At 53.9% G+C, this 16,140-nt stretch overlaps 2 protein-coding genes across 5 annotated transcripts in view; one reads left to right on the plus strand and one right to left on the minus strand.

Moving 5' to 3' along the window:
• The first annotated feature begins 732 nt into the window (after positions 1 to 732).
• On the plus strand, positions 733 to 6,634 carry CALHM2 (calcium homeostasis modulator 2). Of its 3 annotated transcripts, XM_011957351.1 has the most exons (5): positions 769 to 856; positions 1,207 to 1,364; positions 2,313 to 2,432; positions 2,944 to 4,130; positions 5,861 to 6,634. In XM_011957351.1, exons 4-5 carry the CDS (start codon positions 3,576 to 3,578, stop codon positions 6,275 to 6,277), a joined length of 972 nt encoding a protein of 323 aa, XP_011812741.1. In that variant the 5' UTR covers positions 769 to 856; positions 1,207 to 1,364; positions 2,313 to 2,432; positions 2,944 to 3,575; the 3' UTR covers positions 6,278 to 6,634. The 3 variants fall into 3 exon arrangements, with proteins under 3 accessions (XP_011812739.1, XP_011812740.1, XP_011812741.1); XM_011957349.1 differs by having other exon boundaries at positions 733 to 1,364; positions 2,229 to 2,432; positions 3,418 to 4,130; XM_011957350.1 differs by having other exon boundaries at positions 733 to 1,364; positions 2,332 to 2,432; positions 3,418 to 4,130.
• Positions 6,635 to 7,095: 461 nt separating this feature from the next.
• The window catches only part of PDCD11 (programmed cell death 11), a 59,970-nt gene continuing 50,925 nt past the window's right edge, over positions 7,096 to 16,140 (minus strand). The window contains exons 26-36 of one of the 2 annotated variants that reach the window (XM_011957353.1): positions 15,302 to 15,358; positions 14,570 to 14,692; positions 13,503 to 13,625; positions 12,788 to 13,079; positions 12,519 to 12,635; positions 11,403 to 11,552; positions 10,916 to 11,163; positions 10,043 to 10,211; positions 9,338 to 9,491; positions 8,716 to 8,881; positions 7,096 to 8,013 (exon numbers count right to left, since the gene is read on the minus strand). In XM_011957353.1, coding sequence (XP_011812743.1) covers positions 7,842 to 8,013; positions 8,716 to 8,881; positions 9,338 to 9,491; positions 10,043 to 10,211; positions 10,916 to 11,163; positions 11,403 to 11,552; positions 12,519 to 12,635; positions 12,788 to 13,079; positions 13,503 to 13,625; positions 14,570 to 14,692; positions 15,302 to 15,358 — 1,771 coding nt within the window. In that variant the 3' untranslated portion in view covers positions 7,096 to 7,841. Of the gene's footprint in view, positions 8,014 to 8,715; positions 8,882 to 9,337; positions 9,492 to 10,042; positions 10,212 to 10,915; positions 11,167 to 11,402; positions 11,553 to 12,518; positions 12,636 to 12,787; positions 13,080 to 13,502; positions 13,626 to 14,569; positions 14,693 to 15,301; positions 15,359 to 16,140 lie in introns of both variants that reach the window. The other variant, XM_011957352.1, reaches the window with a different exon arrangement.

Consider the following 16,140-nt stretch of genomic DNA (forward strand, 5'->3'; position numbering starts at 1 on the left):
GGCCTGACGGCACCCTCCCCTGACCCTTGCGGGGTCTCCTTCGGTAGCTTCTGCCCCGCGGGGGTCAAGTATGCGGGGTGCTCTTGAAACTGTCATGGGGGGGAGGTCTAGGTCAGATTTATAACTTTTTTAAAATAAAAAAAATTTTTTTTAAAAAGACCTGCTTTTCAGGATTGTGGTGAGGATGAAGGAAGATAACTTTTAGGGAAAGATCTGGGACTGTGTTTAGCATATGCTGGGATCTGAAACAAGCAAATAAACAAGCAAGCAAACGCCGGTACCTTTTCTTTCCTTCCTACGTATGGTCAAGCCCAGCTTAGGGAGGCCAGCAGGTCACTCAGCAGCTCCACCATGATGGAACCACGTGCACTGCACAGCTGACAGGTGTCGGGGGTCCTCTCCCTCCATGCTAAGGGTCATCTAGCTTGTCCACAGACTCTCCTCTGCAGCATTCCTGACCCGTGACGCTTCAGCCCGCATCTTGACCACTTTTAGATACAGGCTGGGCAGCTCTGATTAGTACAAAGCGCTTCCTTCAGAAACCTGCCTCCTTGTAACTTCCACCCACCAGTTGAAGCTCTGCCTGCAGACCCTGGAAAATCCCTAGGTTCCTGAATTCAACCCTCAGGCCTCCAGGATCCGAAGCAGGTCCCGGGGAGTTAGCTGACTATGGGTCAAAGAGCCAGCATTGGGGATGGCTTGTCCAGTCAATGACCCGACCGCTCTGAGGCAAAAGGGCCAGAAGAGGGTGGGGCCCTGGCCCTGAGCATCCTGCAGGGCTCAGCGCGGGTCTGACGGCACCCTCCCCTGACCCTCGCGGGCTCTCCTTCGGTAGCTTCTGCCCCGCGGGGGTCAAGTACGTGCGGTGCTCTTGAAGCTGTCATGGGGGGAGGTCTAGGTCAGATCTCCCCCGTGCCTCCACACCCCCACGTGGCCCTCCCGACTGGTCCCACTGGTGTGGAGCACGGCCGGGTCCGGGTCTGGGCCGAGGGCGGAGGGCCAGCACCGCCCAGGGAGCGCGAGCAGCGGGTCGGTGGGACGCGCTGCAGCTGCAGAACAGGCACCTCAACTTCCTCTGCGCTCCTCTCCTCTCGCGCCGCCCTCGGGGCCCGCCCTCCTCTGCCTGGTGGCGCCGGCAGGCTGTTTTTCCACTCACTGGCGCGCAGACTCCATCCCACTGTTTTCTTCTCTCTTTTCTGGAGTTAGATTAGTCTGAAGCTGCCAGCAGCCCCAGGCCCCCGTGCAGAAGAAAAGCAGGAGGGAGTGGCGGAGGCTGCCGCTGCCCTGCGCCGCCCTCCCGGAGGCCACTTGGAGAGTCCAGCCCCGCGGAGGCCATGGCCACAAGTGCCCACAGCTGGCCTCAGGTAAGGAAGGGGCCCTCCCTGGGGTGTGCCAGTGTCAGGGGAGCATGGTGGAGCAGGTCCCACGCTGCCCAGAGGGAGAGAGGCCCCTAGCTGAGGTTCCCTCCACCCGGTTGAACAGGGAGCAGTCCTGCCCCTCCCCGAGCCGCCAGTCTCCTGTCGTCACTGATGTTGGAGGAGGTCCCACTGGGGGTCTGGATGTGACCCATCCTTGGTCTGGGGGCAGTGGTCTCACAGGATGACCTGACCCATCCTCTGCTCACCACCCACCCTGTGCAGGTATCTTGTACCCCACTTTGAGCCAGTTTATGAACCCAGAGCCTCCACAGGGAGCTAATTAGAAGCCTAGAAGTCAAGAAGGGAAAAGGATGGGGCAGAGGGGACTGACTTTAACCCATTCATCCCCAGCAGTGATGCAAACTGCCTTTCCCAGGAAGTTAGACTGGAAGCTCCAGGCTGTGAAGTGGGGGAAGAATCAGACTCTTCCTCCTCTTCTTCCTCCTGTTGTTGCTCCTGGTCCTCCTCCTCCTCCAGCTTCTCCTTTTCTTGGAGCCCACGTGGCCACATGGCTCTGCCTGATCCCATCTGGCAGCCTTCCTTGGCAGGGACGGAAGGGGTGATCTAGAAGGGGTGATCCCTCCATGAAGCATGGAAGGGAACAGGGCCAGGTCCCTCCCTGTCTGCTGCTCACCCCATCCCTCTACTCCCTGGCTTCCTCTGACCTGGGGAGTTTTGTTTTTCACTCTCCAGATGGGGAGGATATGGGGCCACACCCTGGCCTGTCTCTCAGGCTTGTGTGGGTGGAGGCTAGGAAGGGAGCTGGGCTAAACTTCGCTGTTGCCCGAGGCCATGGCCACTTCCCGGCAGGTTGCCAGCGTCGCTGCAGCCCAGACCAAGGCAGAATAATCTCTGGATGAGCTGGTGGCACCGCTGAGCCTTTGCTCTTACCAGGGCTTCCTGTTGCTGGCAGGCGGGGTGGAGCGGGGCTGCTGGGAGGCTGCTGGATAGGAGAGGGGGTCACGGCTGCAGAAGAGGAGGTTCTTCGGAACACTCGCGGATGGACACAGCAAGGTCAGTGGGAGACAGAAAAAAAGAGGGTTCACTTAGCACAGAATCACCCTTGTCCACTTCCCAAGTCTCCTTAGGTTGTGGTTAGAGGTCCTGCTGGGGCACCTCTGTATTTGTTTGGCCTCAGCAAGGCACTTTATCCTCTTCAGGTCTCAGTTCCCTGCTCTTTGCGGGCAGGAGAATCGTCCCCACCCCAAAGACAAGATAGGGTGGGAGAGATGGAGAGTTTCATACAGAGCACAATCAGGCATCTTTTATTCTTTCCTTTCCCTGCAACATCCCTAGGAAAGAGCAAGGGTCAGGATGATTTATTCTCTTTTCACTGATGAGGAAACTGAGGCCCAGAGAAAAGTCATGAAGCGTGATCAGACCCTGAGGTCTCCAAAAAGATAAAGTCCTTGCGAACTCCAGGGATTCTGGCATCTTGCCCCCGCCCCCCACCAGCCGACACGGCAGGATCCTGTCCAAGTCCCTTATCCACCCGGGCACTCACTCTAGCTTTTACACCCTCAAGGCTGAGGCCCTGAGGACACGCCGTGGATCCAAGGAGTCCGTGGCCCCTCTGCTAAGGTGTGCCACTTGGATTCCCAGAGGGAAAGCTGGTCAGCGCCCCACATGCACTAGCACCATGGGCCACCCCCAAGCCCTACCCTAAGAGAAGCTCACGGTGGCAAAAAAGAACCTAAGCATTTGAGGCAGGTCAGCCAAGCTTGAATCTCAGTCTGCCTCTCATCTGTGACCCTGGCGAGTCACTCGTCCTCAGGAAGCCTTCACCTTCCTTAGGGCATGGAGGGCACACAGCTTGACGTGGGACTGTGAGGATGGGAAATGAGGGGTGCCAAGTGCCCTGGAGGAACTCAATGAACAGTGGCAACTGTCACTTCCCAGGGCCCTGTACTCCTTCCTTTCTCCCCAGCCTGGCCACACTAGCGTCTTCTTCAACTCCCGGTTTTCAGAGGGAAACACTTATCAGTCATCTGCTCCACAGGAAACATCAGGTCAACCACAGCTGGGGATAAAATAGCACAACCGCACCCTGCCGTCCGGCGTCTCCCAGCCTGCGCCCCTTCCTAGTACCGCCAGCAACTGTCAATCCCATCTCCTCCTGCCTCCTCTCCTGCAATCCACCCCACCGCGACCGTCACCATGGCAGCCCTGATCGCAGAGAACTTCCGCTTCCTGTCACTCTTCTTCAAGAGCAAGGATGTGATGATTTTTAACGGGCTGGTGGCACTGGGCACGGTGGGCAGCCAGGAGCTGTTTTCTGTGGTGGCCTTCCACTGCCCCTGCTCGCCGGCCCGGAACTACCTGTACGGGCTGGCAGCCATCGGCGTGCCCGCCCTGGTGCTCTTTATCATTGGCATCATCCTCAACAACCACACCTGGAACCTCGTGGCTGAGTGCCAGCACCGGAGGACCAAGAACTGCTCCGCCGCCCCCACCTTCCTCCTCCTAAGCTCCATCCTGGGCCGTGCGGCTGTGGCCCCTGTCACCTGGTCTGTCATCTCCCTGCTGCGTGGTGAGGCTTATGTCTGTGCTCTCAGTGAGTTCGTGGACCCTTCCTCACTCACGGCCAGGGAAGAGCACTTCCCATCAGCCCACGCCACCGAAATCCTGGCCAGGTTCCCCTGCAAGGAGAACCCTGACAACCTGTCAGACTTCCGGGAGGAGGTCAGCCGCAGGCTCAGGTATGAGTCCCAGGTAAGGAGCTGTGCAAAGGGAAGCTCCTCTTTCCTGGTGGTGTTTGGTAGGAGGTCCGGGGATGGCCTAGTGCTGAAACTGGAGTTGGTCCTCAGGGGCTGAGGTCTGTGGGAAAGCACTAGCGTTAGGTGTCAGGGCTGGTTAACAGGTGCATGGTGGGGCAAGGGCCATTTTCAGACACAAATAAGAGTTTAATCAATTTTTTTTTTTTTTTTTACTGTAAATCTCACTTGTATATGACCAAATTAGTTTTAAACATTGAAGGAACATTCTTCTGGCTTGGTCTGGGCCTTAATTCCAATCACAGATAAGTCCCTTACCCCAGCCAGATTGAGCGTGGACCCCTGCAAGCCACCCCAGAAACATCTCTGATGGGCCCTTGACAGTGGAGTGGGGCTGGCTCTGGAGATGAACACATTCCTGTCCCAGGAAGGGCCCAGTCCAAGCACTGAGTCAGCCTCAAGTGTTGCTGACTTAAGGGGAGTCCCTTGGGTCAGGATGGAGTGTTGAGTCAGGAGATGCAGTTGCTGTCCTGAGCGTTAGCTGGGCTCTGAAGGAGAGGAGGTTGGTCATGGGACAGAAGGCAAGGGAAGAGAACTGGGGAGTAGCAGAAAATCTCAGCTGCAAGTGTGAACTTAGAGAAGCAGGGGGTGAGGGAGAGATAGGAAGGAGAATAGGTTTTCTTTTCTTTTCTTTTTTTTTTTGAGACGGAGTCTCACTGTTGTCGCCAGGCTAGAGAGCAGTGGCACGATCTCAGCTCACCGCAACCTCCATCTTCCGGGTTCAAGCAATTCTGCCTCAGCCTCCCAAGTAGCTGGGATTACAGGCACGCAGCCACCATGCCCAGCTAATTTTTATATTTTTAGTAGAGACGGGGTTTTGCCATGTTGGCCAGGCTGGTCTCAAACTCCTGACCTCAAGTGAGCACAGGTTTTCTAAAAGGTTTCTTCTCTCGGTAAATAAGATGTAAACAGAGGCCAGGCGCAGTGGCTCACACCTGTAATCCCAGAACTTAGGGAGGCCAAGGTGAGTGAATCACTGGAGGTCAGGAGTTCGAGGTTACAGGGAGCTCTGATCATATCACTGCACTCCAGCCTGGGCAACAAAGCAAGACTCTATCTCAAAAAAAAAAAAAAAAGAAAAAGAAAAAGAAAGAGAGAGAAAAGGTTGGAGACAGCACCAGAGTTGGAAGATGGTAGACAAAGAAATGATACTTATTTGATGCTGATCAAATGCCCCCAGGTCTCTGTACAGGAGCAAATGGTGAAATAAGGATGACCTTGCCTGTCCTTGCCCTCCAAGTGTTTCAGACAAGCACATGTGTGACCTCCAAACAAGGCAGATGGTGATGAGAGGAACCAGGCCACGGGGGATTCAGGGAAGGCACACGTGCTCCCAGAGGGGCCTTTGAAGGCTCCCCAGAGGAGGCATCTGAGCTGAGCCTGGCAGGTTGAGCTGGGTTTTGATGGCATGAGATGATGGCAGGGGAAGGAGGTGCTCTTAAGGTAGCAGGGGTGGCAACAAAAAACAGGCTAAGTCTAAGAGCAACTAGAGCGTGAGTTAAAGGGGTTAAGCAAGTGATGGAATCACAGCCACAAGGACCTGCTTCCCTTATACAAGCGGAACTTGCTCCTTCTCCATTTGCTCTGGGAGGTAGGGCCCATTTGCTCTGGGGGGTAGGGCTCAGGCAGTTCCTTGCCCCTCCTGAACTGTGCCCATTCTCTGGCCAGCTCTTCGGGTGGCTGCTCATTGGCGTGGTGGCCATCCTGGTGTTCCTGACCAAATGCCTCAAGCATTACTGCTCACCACTCAGCTACCGCCAGGAGGCCTACTGGGCGCAGTACCGCGCCAATGAGGACCAGCTGTTCCAGCGCACGGCCGAGGTGCACTCTCGGGTGCTCGCTGCCAACAATGTGCGCCGCTTCTTTGGCTTCGTGGCGCTCAACAAGGATGATGAGGAGCTGGTTGCCAACTTCCCAGTGGAAGGCACGCAGCCGCGGCCACAGTGGAATGCCATCACTGGTGTCTACTTGTACCGTGAGAACCAGGGCCTCCCACTCTACAGCCGCCTGCACAAGTGGGCCCAGGGTCTGGCAGGCAACGGCGCAGCCCCTGACAACGTGGAGATGGCCCTGCTCGCCTCCTAAGGAGCTGCTTCTCATGCTCTTTGTAAATGGCACTACTTGGTCCCAAACTGAACCCCACTGCTTGCTCACATCCGTTATCAGAAGAGGATTTTTTAAAAACCGTTTTGGCCAGGGGAAAGGACCACAAGGCAATCTGTGGTGTGGAGAGACCCAGCAGACAATGGAAGCCCCAGCCAGCAGGGCCATGTGACAGTGAAGCTCACCAGTGGGCTCCTTTATGGTACTTTGCGCAGTTAACGTGTCTAGCTGCAAAGATGTGCCTAACGCAGCAGTGCACCACTGGGAAGCGGCCTCCAGTGCAGCCTCTGGCCTTATTTTATATATTTAAATTTTTGATAAAGCTTTTCTTACTAAAAGTAGTCTGGTGTCTGCGTGATTGAATGGGCATGCCACAGCAGGCTGGTGGTCATGGGGCCAGGCCCAAATCCTATGCTGTGTTAGGGAAGGGGACAGGACTAAAATGGCCCATAGGGTGGCAGTGGTGCAGGGAGTGCCAGGGGTTCAACATAGGGGAAGGCCCTGGGGCTGATGATCTCTTTGCGGTTGGGTTCCATTATCTGATTTGGTGTGGGGAACAGATGAAGCCTGGCCTATCTCAGAAGGAAACACAGTCTGAAATTTCACGAGTCAGAAGATTCTGTGCTCAGCGGGCAGGCCCAGAACTAGCTCTTATAACCTAGTGCTCATGCCCAAGAAGCAGGCCAGCCCCAGCTTCTCCTTCCCCCACCTCTAGAACCTTTGGCCTCCCTTGGCCCTGTCCGGCTTCCTGGCATATGACTCAGTCATTTCCCACGGAAAAGCTCTCAAGACACTTAAAGCTCTGCCAGAGAAAACTTTTAATTCCCTCAGGACCAAGCCAAAAAAGAACTGGCTTCAACAACTAGCTGGGTCTGTGCTGGCCTCCAAGACCTTGAATAGCCCAGACATGGAGAGGTTAGGTAATGTGGCCATGGCGGGCGTGGCATGAGACATCATCAGTTCACGCCAACACCCGTGGCTTTCCTCAGCAGCCCAGGTTTCTCCATTTTCCCCTCTGGGCTCTGAATTTGTCCTCCTGTCCCAAACTCACAGCCTCCACTAAAAGGCAGAAGGTACCAGTGGGGCTGAGGCCGAAGGAACACCCAGAGACTCCAAGATAGGAGGGGAGGGCCACTCCCTGGAGCCTACTGACTCCCTCTGGCTGGACTGACAGCCTGCCAGGGACACAGCAGGATCCTGACCACAAGACCCTCGGGAGTAGCCCCTCCACTCTTGCTCCCCAGAGGACTCCCCTGGAAGAGGGACCCTCAGCTTTTCTGGGAATCCAGGGGCCTGCTGCCCGCAATCCCCAAGCAGCCTCAGATAAGGAAAAAGATAACAAGTTGGTACTGAAAATAAAGCAAGCAAAGAGGAATTAAAAACAATCTCAAATTCCTTTTCATCCTGACAGGATTCCCCCAAGGGTGCTGCAGAAAAAGCAGCATTTAAATAGAGTCCTGAAGCAACAGTCTTCCAAGTGCCCAGGCACTCGAGATGGAGCCGGGCTGGCCCACTGCTGACAGTGTCCGATGGAGCCGGCCTGCCACTAGTCCTCCAGCACTGAGCTCTTGGCCTCCACATACTCCAGGGCCTTGGCCTTGACTGCCTGCACATCCTTCTCTGTGCCATGCTGCTTCTCGTAGTCCAGGTAGCGCTTGAAGAAGAACTTCATTCTCTTGGGAGCCAAGCTCAGATGAATGACCCGCTCAAAGATGTCCCTGTTGAGGAAAAGCAGAGTGGCATTTGCCTCTCAGTACCAGGCCACATGCTTCCTGGCGAGCACTCACCCACTTGCTCTCAGCCTTGGAACCAGGACCCTCTCCCATCCAGGACTCCCACTTCTACCATTATCCTTATTAATCCATGATGAATTCCCATGATGCCCTAGGGATAGGCACTACCACCCTCATCTTCCAGATGAGCAGACGGACACCCAGAGATGGTAAGGGACTCCCCTGCCTAAAGCCACACAGTGATCAGGACAAAGCTACTGGGATGGGGGACACAACAGTGAGACACATACATAGTGAGCTTTTCTAGGAGAAAAGCTCAGCTCAATGAAGGGCTTGGGGGAGGCACCTGTTTTTTGGACCTCAGTCTACTCATCTCTAAACCCTCCCTGTCTTGTGGAGATGCTGGGGTCAAAAGCAAGAGAATGCCTGTGAAAGTGGTCTACAATGAGAGCCAGGAACAGTTAATTATGAGAGAAACTCGAGTCTCTTGACCAGGCTACCTCCTACCAATGCCGGCCTGTGAGGCAGAAAGAAAAGTTGAAGAAGTGAATGTCACTGGGCCTGGGGCATCACGTCAAGCTGGTTTTCTAGATCAAGTAAGAGGACTGGGATGCTGAGCTGCTGTGGGACCAGTGCCTACCACGCCCTCCCCTGAGGAACTCGGCCTTGGCCGGCCGCCCCACTCACCGGACGGCCTTCTGGCTGCCGTGCTTGATGGTCATGTCAATGTAGACTGACCAGACATCTGTGCGCTTTGGGTAGGTGCTCAGCGTGTTCTCAAAAATGGCTTTGGCTCGCTCTGCATCCCCCAGCTGAAACTCAAGCTGGGCAAACTTGGCAATGACATCCACATCTGCAGGGAGAGGACAACGGCTCAGAGACCCAACAAGCAGACAGCCCCCCTCACCACAACACAGTGTTCCGCAGGGTCAGCATGAGCCTGCCTCCCTGCTCTTGGGTCCCAAGACCCAGGCTGTGACAAGAGGGACAAAGCCCCAAAAGGAAGGTGGGGTGGGTTTGGGGCCAAACACACAGACAGGCACTGCAGACACACCACTCTCTGGGCACAGAAGAGGTGGGGGATCCCAAGGGCAACAGAACTAGTGCTAACTGCATTTTGTTCCTCCATCTTTTGGAGCCTGGCATTTGAAATGTAACATGCACTGTTATGCTCAGGGGCACAGAATTGACAGGCAAGAAGAAAGCCCTCATAAGGCTCTCCTGACTTAGAATAAGCAATGCCAGGGCCAATCCCTACTCCCCGATCGTGGAGTGCTCCTGGGCTTAGGAGCTGGGAATGAGCACTCACGCTCCTTGCTAGGCAGGCACTCCAGGGCTCGCTGCAGCACACGGCGACTGGCCCCAGCCTGGCTCCTCCGCAGAAGGAAGGCACCGTATTTGATCCACACAGCTTTCTCCTGCCGGAAACGCTTCAGCATCCGGTTGTAGAGTTCACCAGCTTCCTGTGGGAAAAGACAAGGCATGCTAAGTAGAGACAGAGGGCACAAGACAGACAAGCAGCAACACTCACAAGAAGCTAGACTTGGGGCTCCCAGACACACTCTCAAGGCCTAATGCTAGAGACCTGAGAGGAGCGGGAGGGAGGCTCAGAGAAAGGCACAGTGGACAGAGGAGTCCCTGCTGATCCGCACCCACAGGAGGGCGGTCCTAGCCTAGGAGAACATGAGAATGACAAGCGGGAGGAAGAGATGCCAGAGCGGATGCTGGGCTGGGACGTCCCCTTCTGTCTGTGATGCCCTGCCAGCAGCCCAAGGCAGACACACCAGGGGTCCACTTCCCCTTCACCTCCAAAGCCACTCTCCCTCACCTTGACCCCGCAGGCCTGAAGAAGAGGTGAGGGAAATGACTTCTCTTACTTGGAAGATGGGGAAGTTGGGGCCCCGATGTTCGGTGGCAAGCCCAGAGCAGGACTGGACCCAGAGCCCCAGAGGCTCTTCCCAGAGATTGTGGCCCCTGGGACTCCCAGGAGTTCGTCTGTGGCCCAGCCTTCTACCTGGAATTTCTCTGACTTGGCGTAGATGTCAGCCAGGTGGAGAAAGACTTTGAGAGGTTCATTGTACTGCACAGCTCGCTCAAAGACCTTGGTCAGGGACTCCTGAGAGCCGTACATGTTCTCCAGGTTCAGCAGAGCCACCCACACGTTCAGCTTCTCCTGCTCCTCTCTGGAGGGAAAGCAGTCAGCACATGAGCTCCACATGAGACCGGTGAGCCTCCCGCCCCATCCAGGGAGACCCAGGAACCATCTCCCCCTCCCAGGCTCTGTGTCCTCAGATCCCACCCCAAATGCAGACTCTAAGAGGCTGTGTCCCCACCACAGCTCCCACAGTATTAGGAACCCCTGCCCCCACCCCAATGGCTGGGTCTGAGGCTCTCCTGGATTCTGCCTCCATTCCTGGAAAGGATGCCCACCAGATCCCAAACGGGCCTGAGGTTTGGGCCGGACGCAGCGTCCTGGGTCTGATTCTCTCTTCAAACTAAGAGGATGAAGCAAAGGACTGCCTTCCCTCTTCATTAGACCTCAAGAACTCCCTCTCTGTTTGGAAAACCACCTGGGGATCTTCCCCAGGTATGTAGTGAGCTCTTTTCTTACTGTGCTTCTGCTCAAACTGGTTCCCTCATGTAAGTGTACAGACTCTTGTGAAGGTCAACCTTAGCAGTTTCAGAGAAGAGGACTATAAAATATAAATGAGTGGATCTGTTTCACAGATGGCCACACCTATGGCAGAAAGCCTGGGGACCCATGGGCCCCTGGTGGCAGCCACCCAAAATGCTGCTGGACTGCCTAGGAGGAACTACCCCACAGGCTGAGACACCTCCCAGCCCAGAACGTGCGGAGACACAGTGCTCCCTGGGGCAAAGCTGACACCTGAAGGAGATGGTCTTAAGGGCCCTCTCAGCCACGGCACGGGCCTTCTCGATCTCCGTGGCCTGCAGGTGGAAAGCCATGTACTGCAGCCACAGAATGGAGCTGTTGGGGGAGCTGAGCACTAGTCGGTCAAAATCATCCGCAGACTCTGGCTGCCGCCCAGGATCCATCAGCGCCTCCTCAATGCGGGACAGCTCCTTCTCTGCCTTCTGCTTCTCCAACTCCCTTTCTTTCTTGCTTTTCTTTTTCTGCTATGGAAGGCAGAAACACAGTAAATCATCTGCTCCTCAAGGCCTAGGGGAGGGCTGTGGTGGAAGCCACGAGCTGGCCAGGCAGCCCAGCCAGGGCTCTATATTCTCCCCCTGGCCTGGGAATGGCCGCTGCCCCCTCCCCCACCCACCCAGGAAGACACTCAGCCTAGGAACAGAGCACGAGACTGACACCAAGGGGTCCCTGCAAAAAGGACATGCCCTGCAAAATACAGCACCGTGGCTTGGTGTGGCTTCTCATCCTCCTCGCTGTCTGAGCTCTCTGCTAGAGGTGGCAAGGCCGGAGTCAGAGAGTCTAGTCCCACATTCCAAGCGAAGCCTGAGGACAGCTGCAGCCGGGGCACTTCTGCTGGCTTGGTTTGCTTCTCCTGGAGGAACACAGAGGTGCTGAGGAAAGCACCTGGCTTAGGTTGCTCCCTGTTTCCCCACCCCAGCCCACCTGGAGGAGCACAGACTCCTCACCAAGCCCAGACACCCTTCCTCCCCTCCCAGGCCATGCCAGGCCCCGGCCCACTGGGGCAACATTACAGCAGTGACATAAAAGTTTAAGTAAATACATTTGTTTAGGTAACAAAATTTTCACACACACACATGCATATGCATACTCGTATATAAAATAACAATAGAAGCCAGGCATGGTGGCTCACGCCTGTAACCCTAGCACTTTTAAGAAGCTGAGGCGGCTGATCATTTGAAGTCAGGAGTTCAAGACCAGCCTGGCCAACATGGCGAAACCCCCTCTCTACTAAAAATACAAAAATTAGCCAGGCATGGTGGAGCACACCTGCAGTCTCAGCTACTCGGGAGGCTGAGGCATGAGAATTACTTGAACCCAGGAGGCAGAGGCTGCAGTGAGCCGAGTGCATACCACTGCACTCCAGCCTGGGTGACAGAGCGAGACTCTGTCTCAAAATAATAAAAACAAAAATAACAGTAGAGCTGGGACAGAGATATGACAAGAATTCTGAGGGTGGCAGGGAGGCCCTGCCCAAACAGGTATACGCCGTCCCATACCAGTTCTCTCAGCCCAGATATTACTATTCTCATCTTTTGGAGGATGCAGGCTCAGAACAGCTCAGCCTCCTCTTTATCTGCCCAGTCTCCTAATTTAATTCAGTTCCACCCAATAAACATTCCTTAGAATTTATTTTATGCAACCTGCTCTGGGTAAAAAGGGTCCCTTGTCCTCAAGGAGCTGATGGTCAACGGAGGCAACTGACAGTCCCCACTTTCATATTTTATAGGAAGTGAAGTAAAAGAGGATGATGCGGAGGACAGCCCAGCTCTTCCCTCGCCTGGAACAGCCTTTCCCCTCCCAGTGACATCGCCCTCACCTTGGGCAGGACATTCGTCTCTTCTGCCTCCTCTTTTCCCTCCCGATAGTACACGTCCATAAGGCTGTCGTCCTCCACTGACGGGCCGGCTTTCTTTGGCTTCTTGCTCACTCTTTCCTGAGAGGCCAGGTGGAAGAATGCCTGGGAGCATCCTCCTACAGCCCTAGGCGACACCCTCCCTCGGCCCCAGCGGGTGCCCCGTCCCCATGCCCTCGCGGCTGTCCCTCCAGGAGGAGGATAGGCAGCCACAGCCCTCCGCAGGACCCCACCTGCTCACTCCCAGACTCCCGGCGCTCCCGCCCGCCCCGCTTCTGCGCCTGTGGCTTCTGGGGTTGTTGCTTCTCCTTGCTGGGCAGCTCCACCTCCTCCTGCCCCTTCTGGTTCTTCTTCTCGTTCTTTTTCTGATTTTTCTTTTCCCCTTTCTGGTGTCTCTCCTCAGCCTCTGTTTTCCTCTCCTCTTGCTTTGGAAGTGGCCCTTCCAGGGAAGCAGAAAGCAAGTCTGGCTTCCCAGTGTCTCCCGGGAGGAAAGACAGCTCTACCTGGTTCTTCTGGTGGTTGAGGCTATGACAGAGCGAGACAGGGGGAGGTGAAGACATCATAAAAAGCAGAGGGCACCGCAGGCGGCCCCAGGCCTTCTTCCTCCTGATCAGCCTACGATTCTGGGCCCTGCCCCATCTGCCTTGGGAGTCCATTCAATATTCTCAAGAATGATTTGCACAATTTTTCATGCTTAGTAGAAAAATACAGGGGGTAGATATGATGCCCCCTCCTACATCCCCAACAACAGGGGCTATGCAGAGATGAGTTACCACCTGTTTTCACAGGCACTGGGGGAGAAAGCCCCAAACAAAGGCCTTTTATTCATCTGAACACCACTACACAAGCCATTGTGTTTACAGTTCACCCTGAAATCTCCTCCCAGGGCTCCTGGAGAAAGGGGTCTGATTCCCATTACAGAGAGAGAGAGAACGGGAAGGCACCTACCGTAAGACCCTGGCTGTGAGCAGCTTCCCTTCGGGGAGGTGTTTGTTATAAAGCGCTTTCTTGGATGGGCTGTGCTGGGAGACATGTGAGTACCGAGCCAAACCCACAACGGAGGGGCCAAGGCTGAAAGGCAAGAGGCAAGAGTCCTGTGGTCATAAATGCAACAACGGAATTCCAACCAGGCCTCGGGACTTCACTCTCACAGGGACTCAAGTTGTGACAAGGATTTGTGACAGACATAAGTTGCTGGCATTCAGCAGGATGAAGTGGGCTTTGTAAACTAGAAAAAATCATCAAGCATAATGAAGATATGATTGAGGGCCTTTTTTACCCCACATCACGGCATCACAATATATAAATCACAAACTGCTAGGAGGAGAAAGTGCAGAAACAGTATGGCAGGGAAGGCTGCAGTATCCGGTGCTTGTAAACATGAGGTGATTTCACACAGGATGAATACTTACAAATCACGATCAAACAGTACAACAGAACGTCCACATTTATGTATTTATTTTTAAATTTAAATTTAATTTTTTTAGACACAGGGTATCACTGCCTCCAGGCTGAAGTGCAGTGGCACAATCATAGCTTACTGTAACCTCGAACTTCTGGGCTCCAGCAATCCTCCTGCCTCAGCCTTCCAAGGAGCTGGGACTACAGGCTCATGCTACCACACCTGGTTAATTTTTCAATTTTTTTGTGAGACATGGGGGTCTTGCTTTGTTGCCCAGGCTGGTCTTGAACTCCTGGCCTTCAAAGCAATTCTCTCATCTCGGCCTCTCAAAGCGCTAGGATTACAGGCATGAGCCACCGTGCCCAGCCCCAGATTTATTTAGAACAGAAATTAGAAATGCCATATTCTTTGTCCAAAACACCAAATAACTAATAACTCAACGCTTGTTTTAAAAGTATTAGAAAACTTGGAATTTTAAAAACTAGGGGGGACTCATAAACTCTCCTCCCTTCATATTCCCATCAAAGAAATTGACTGAGGAACACATGGACCCCAGAGCAAGACAGGCTCAGGGAAGGCACTTGGGTCCGGGTGTAGACCCCCCCACACTCACCGAAAGAACACACCATGCGGCTGGATGGACCCCACGTAGCCCCTCAGAAGCTGCCCTTTCTTAATATCCTGGATGGAGTTAATCTCTGGATCTTCTACTTTGCTTTTCGTCTCCGGGTTTGTTCTAAAGGAATAAAAGGTTTACATGCACATCTTTAACCCCCACTGTCCCATGCCACCCCCAATACACCTGCAACCATCATACTTAGCAAATAAGAATGACTCTGGACCTGTCAGTAGGATATAACCTTTAGAGCCCCATTCTACTCTCTAACATCTTGCCAGGCCAGAGGCAGGTGCCTGGGAGCCAGCTGTGTAGAAATGGGGAGAGGCAGACCAAGCCAGAGAGGTCAAACCTAAAGCCTTGGCCTCATTAACATCGATGTCTAACCACAGAGCAAGCTGACCTCAAGCCAACTCCATACGTGGCACACTCACCCCTACAATGGAACCCTGGAGGCTAAAGCATCCCCCCTCACCAGGACAACCATCTGCAACCTTGGACACCCACATCTGGGTATCTGACCCTTTCCCTGGGAAACAAGAGCCTGATCAGACAGGATTCTTACGGCAATCTGAACAGCCTCAGCTTTTCTGGGTAAAAGAGGTTCAGGATAAAAAGTGATGAACAGAGAAGGTGGGAAGTGCAAAATTCCATGTCAGATATATGTAGCGTCCCCTCGATCCTGAGTGGGTCTTCCTCCCTTCTTGTTCCAACAACACAGAAACCCACCTGGATGATCGCAGTGACAAAGTCAATATGCTGTCTGCAGTGGACAGGATGTAACATCTGAATGAAGGCGAAAGAGAAGGAAACACTCAATTTTCAGCATCTGTGAACAGCAAAGGGCCTCAGCTTCCTCTCCTCCAGGCTGACCAATAGGCACAAGTGAGGGGACAGGAGACTTTGGTCATGTTTTTTCATTCTGTTGAAAACATGCTGAGGGACTCTGGACAAGTCACGTCACCTCTGTGGGCTTCAGTTTACTAGTCTATTACATAGAAATAACACTACCCACTCTTCTTACCTAACAAAGGTAGTTGGGGCCAGGTGTAGTGGTTCACACCTGTAATCTCAACACTTTGGGAGGCCAAGGCAGAAGGACTGCTTGAAGCCAGGAGCTCAAGACCAGTCTGGGCAGCAGAGCGAAAAAAATTTTTCGCTACATTACATTTGTAATCGCTACAATACTTACATTTTTTTTTTTTTTTCATGGTTAGATGAAAGATGCCTTTTTATTCATCCAGTTGGTTTAGACTAGCCATATTTTATTTTGAAGGATTGTTGATAATACTTACATTTGTAAGTATTCTACAAAAAAAATTTTTTTTAAAAGCCAGGTGTGGTGGCACACACCTGTAGTCCCAGCTACTTGGGAGGCTGAGGACAGAGGATTGTTCCAAAGCCCAAGAATTTGAGGTTGCAGTGAGCTACGATCACATCACTGCCCTCTAGCCTGGGCAACTGAGTAAGACCCTGACAAAGAAAGAAAGGGGCCAGGCGCGGTGGCTCAAGCCTGTAATCCCAGCACTTTGGGAGGCCGAGGCGGGCAGATCACGAGGTCAGGAGAT

The sequence above is a fragment of the Colobus angolensis genome, unplaced genomic scaffold (genome assembly GCF_000951035.1).
Source record: "Colobus angolensis palliatus isolate OR3802 unplaced genomic scaffold, Cang.pa_1.0 Scaffold44, whole genome shotgun sequence".
Taxonomy (NCBI): domain Eukaryota; kingdom Metazoa; phylum Chordata; class Mammalia; order Primates; family Cercopithecidae; genus Colobus; species Colobus angolensis.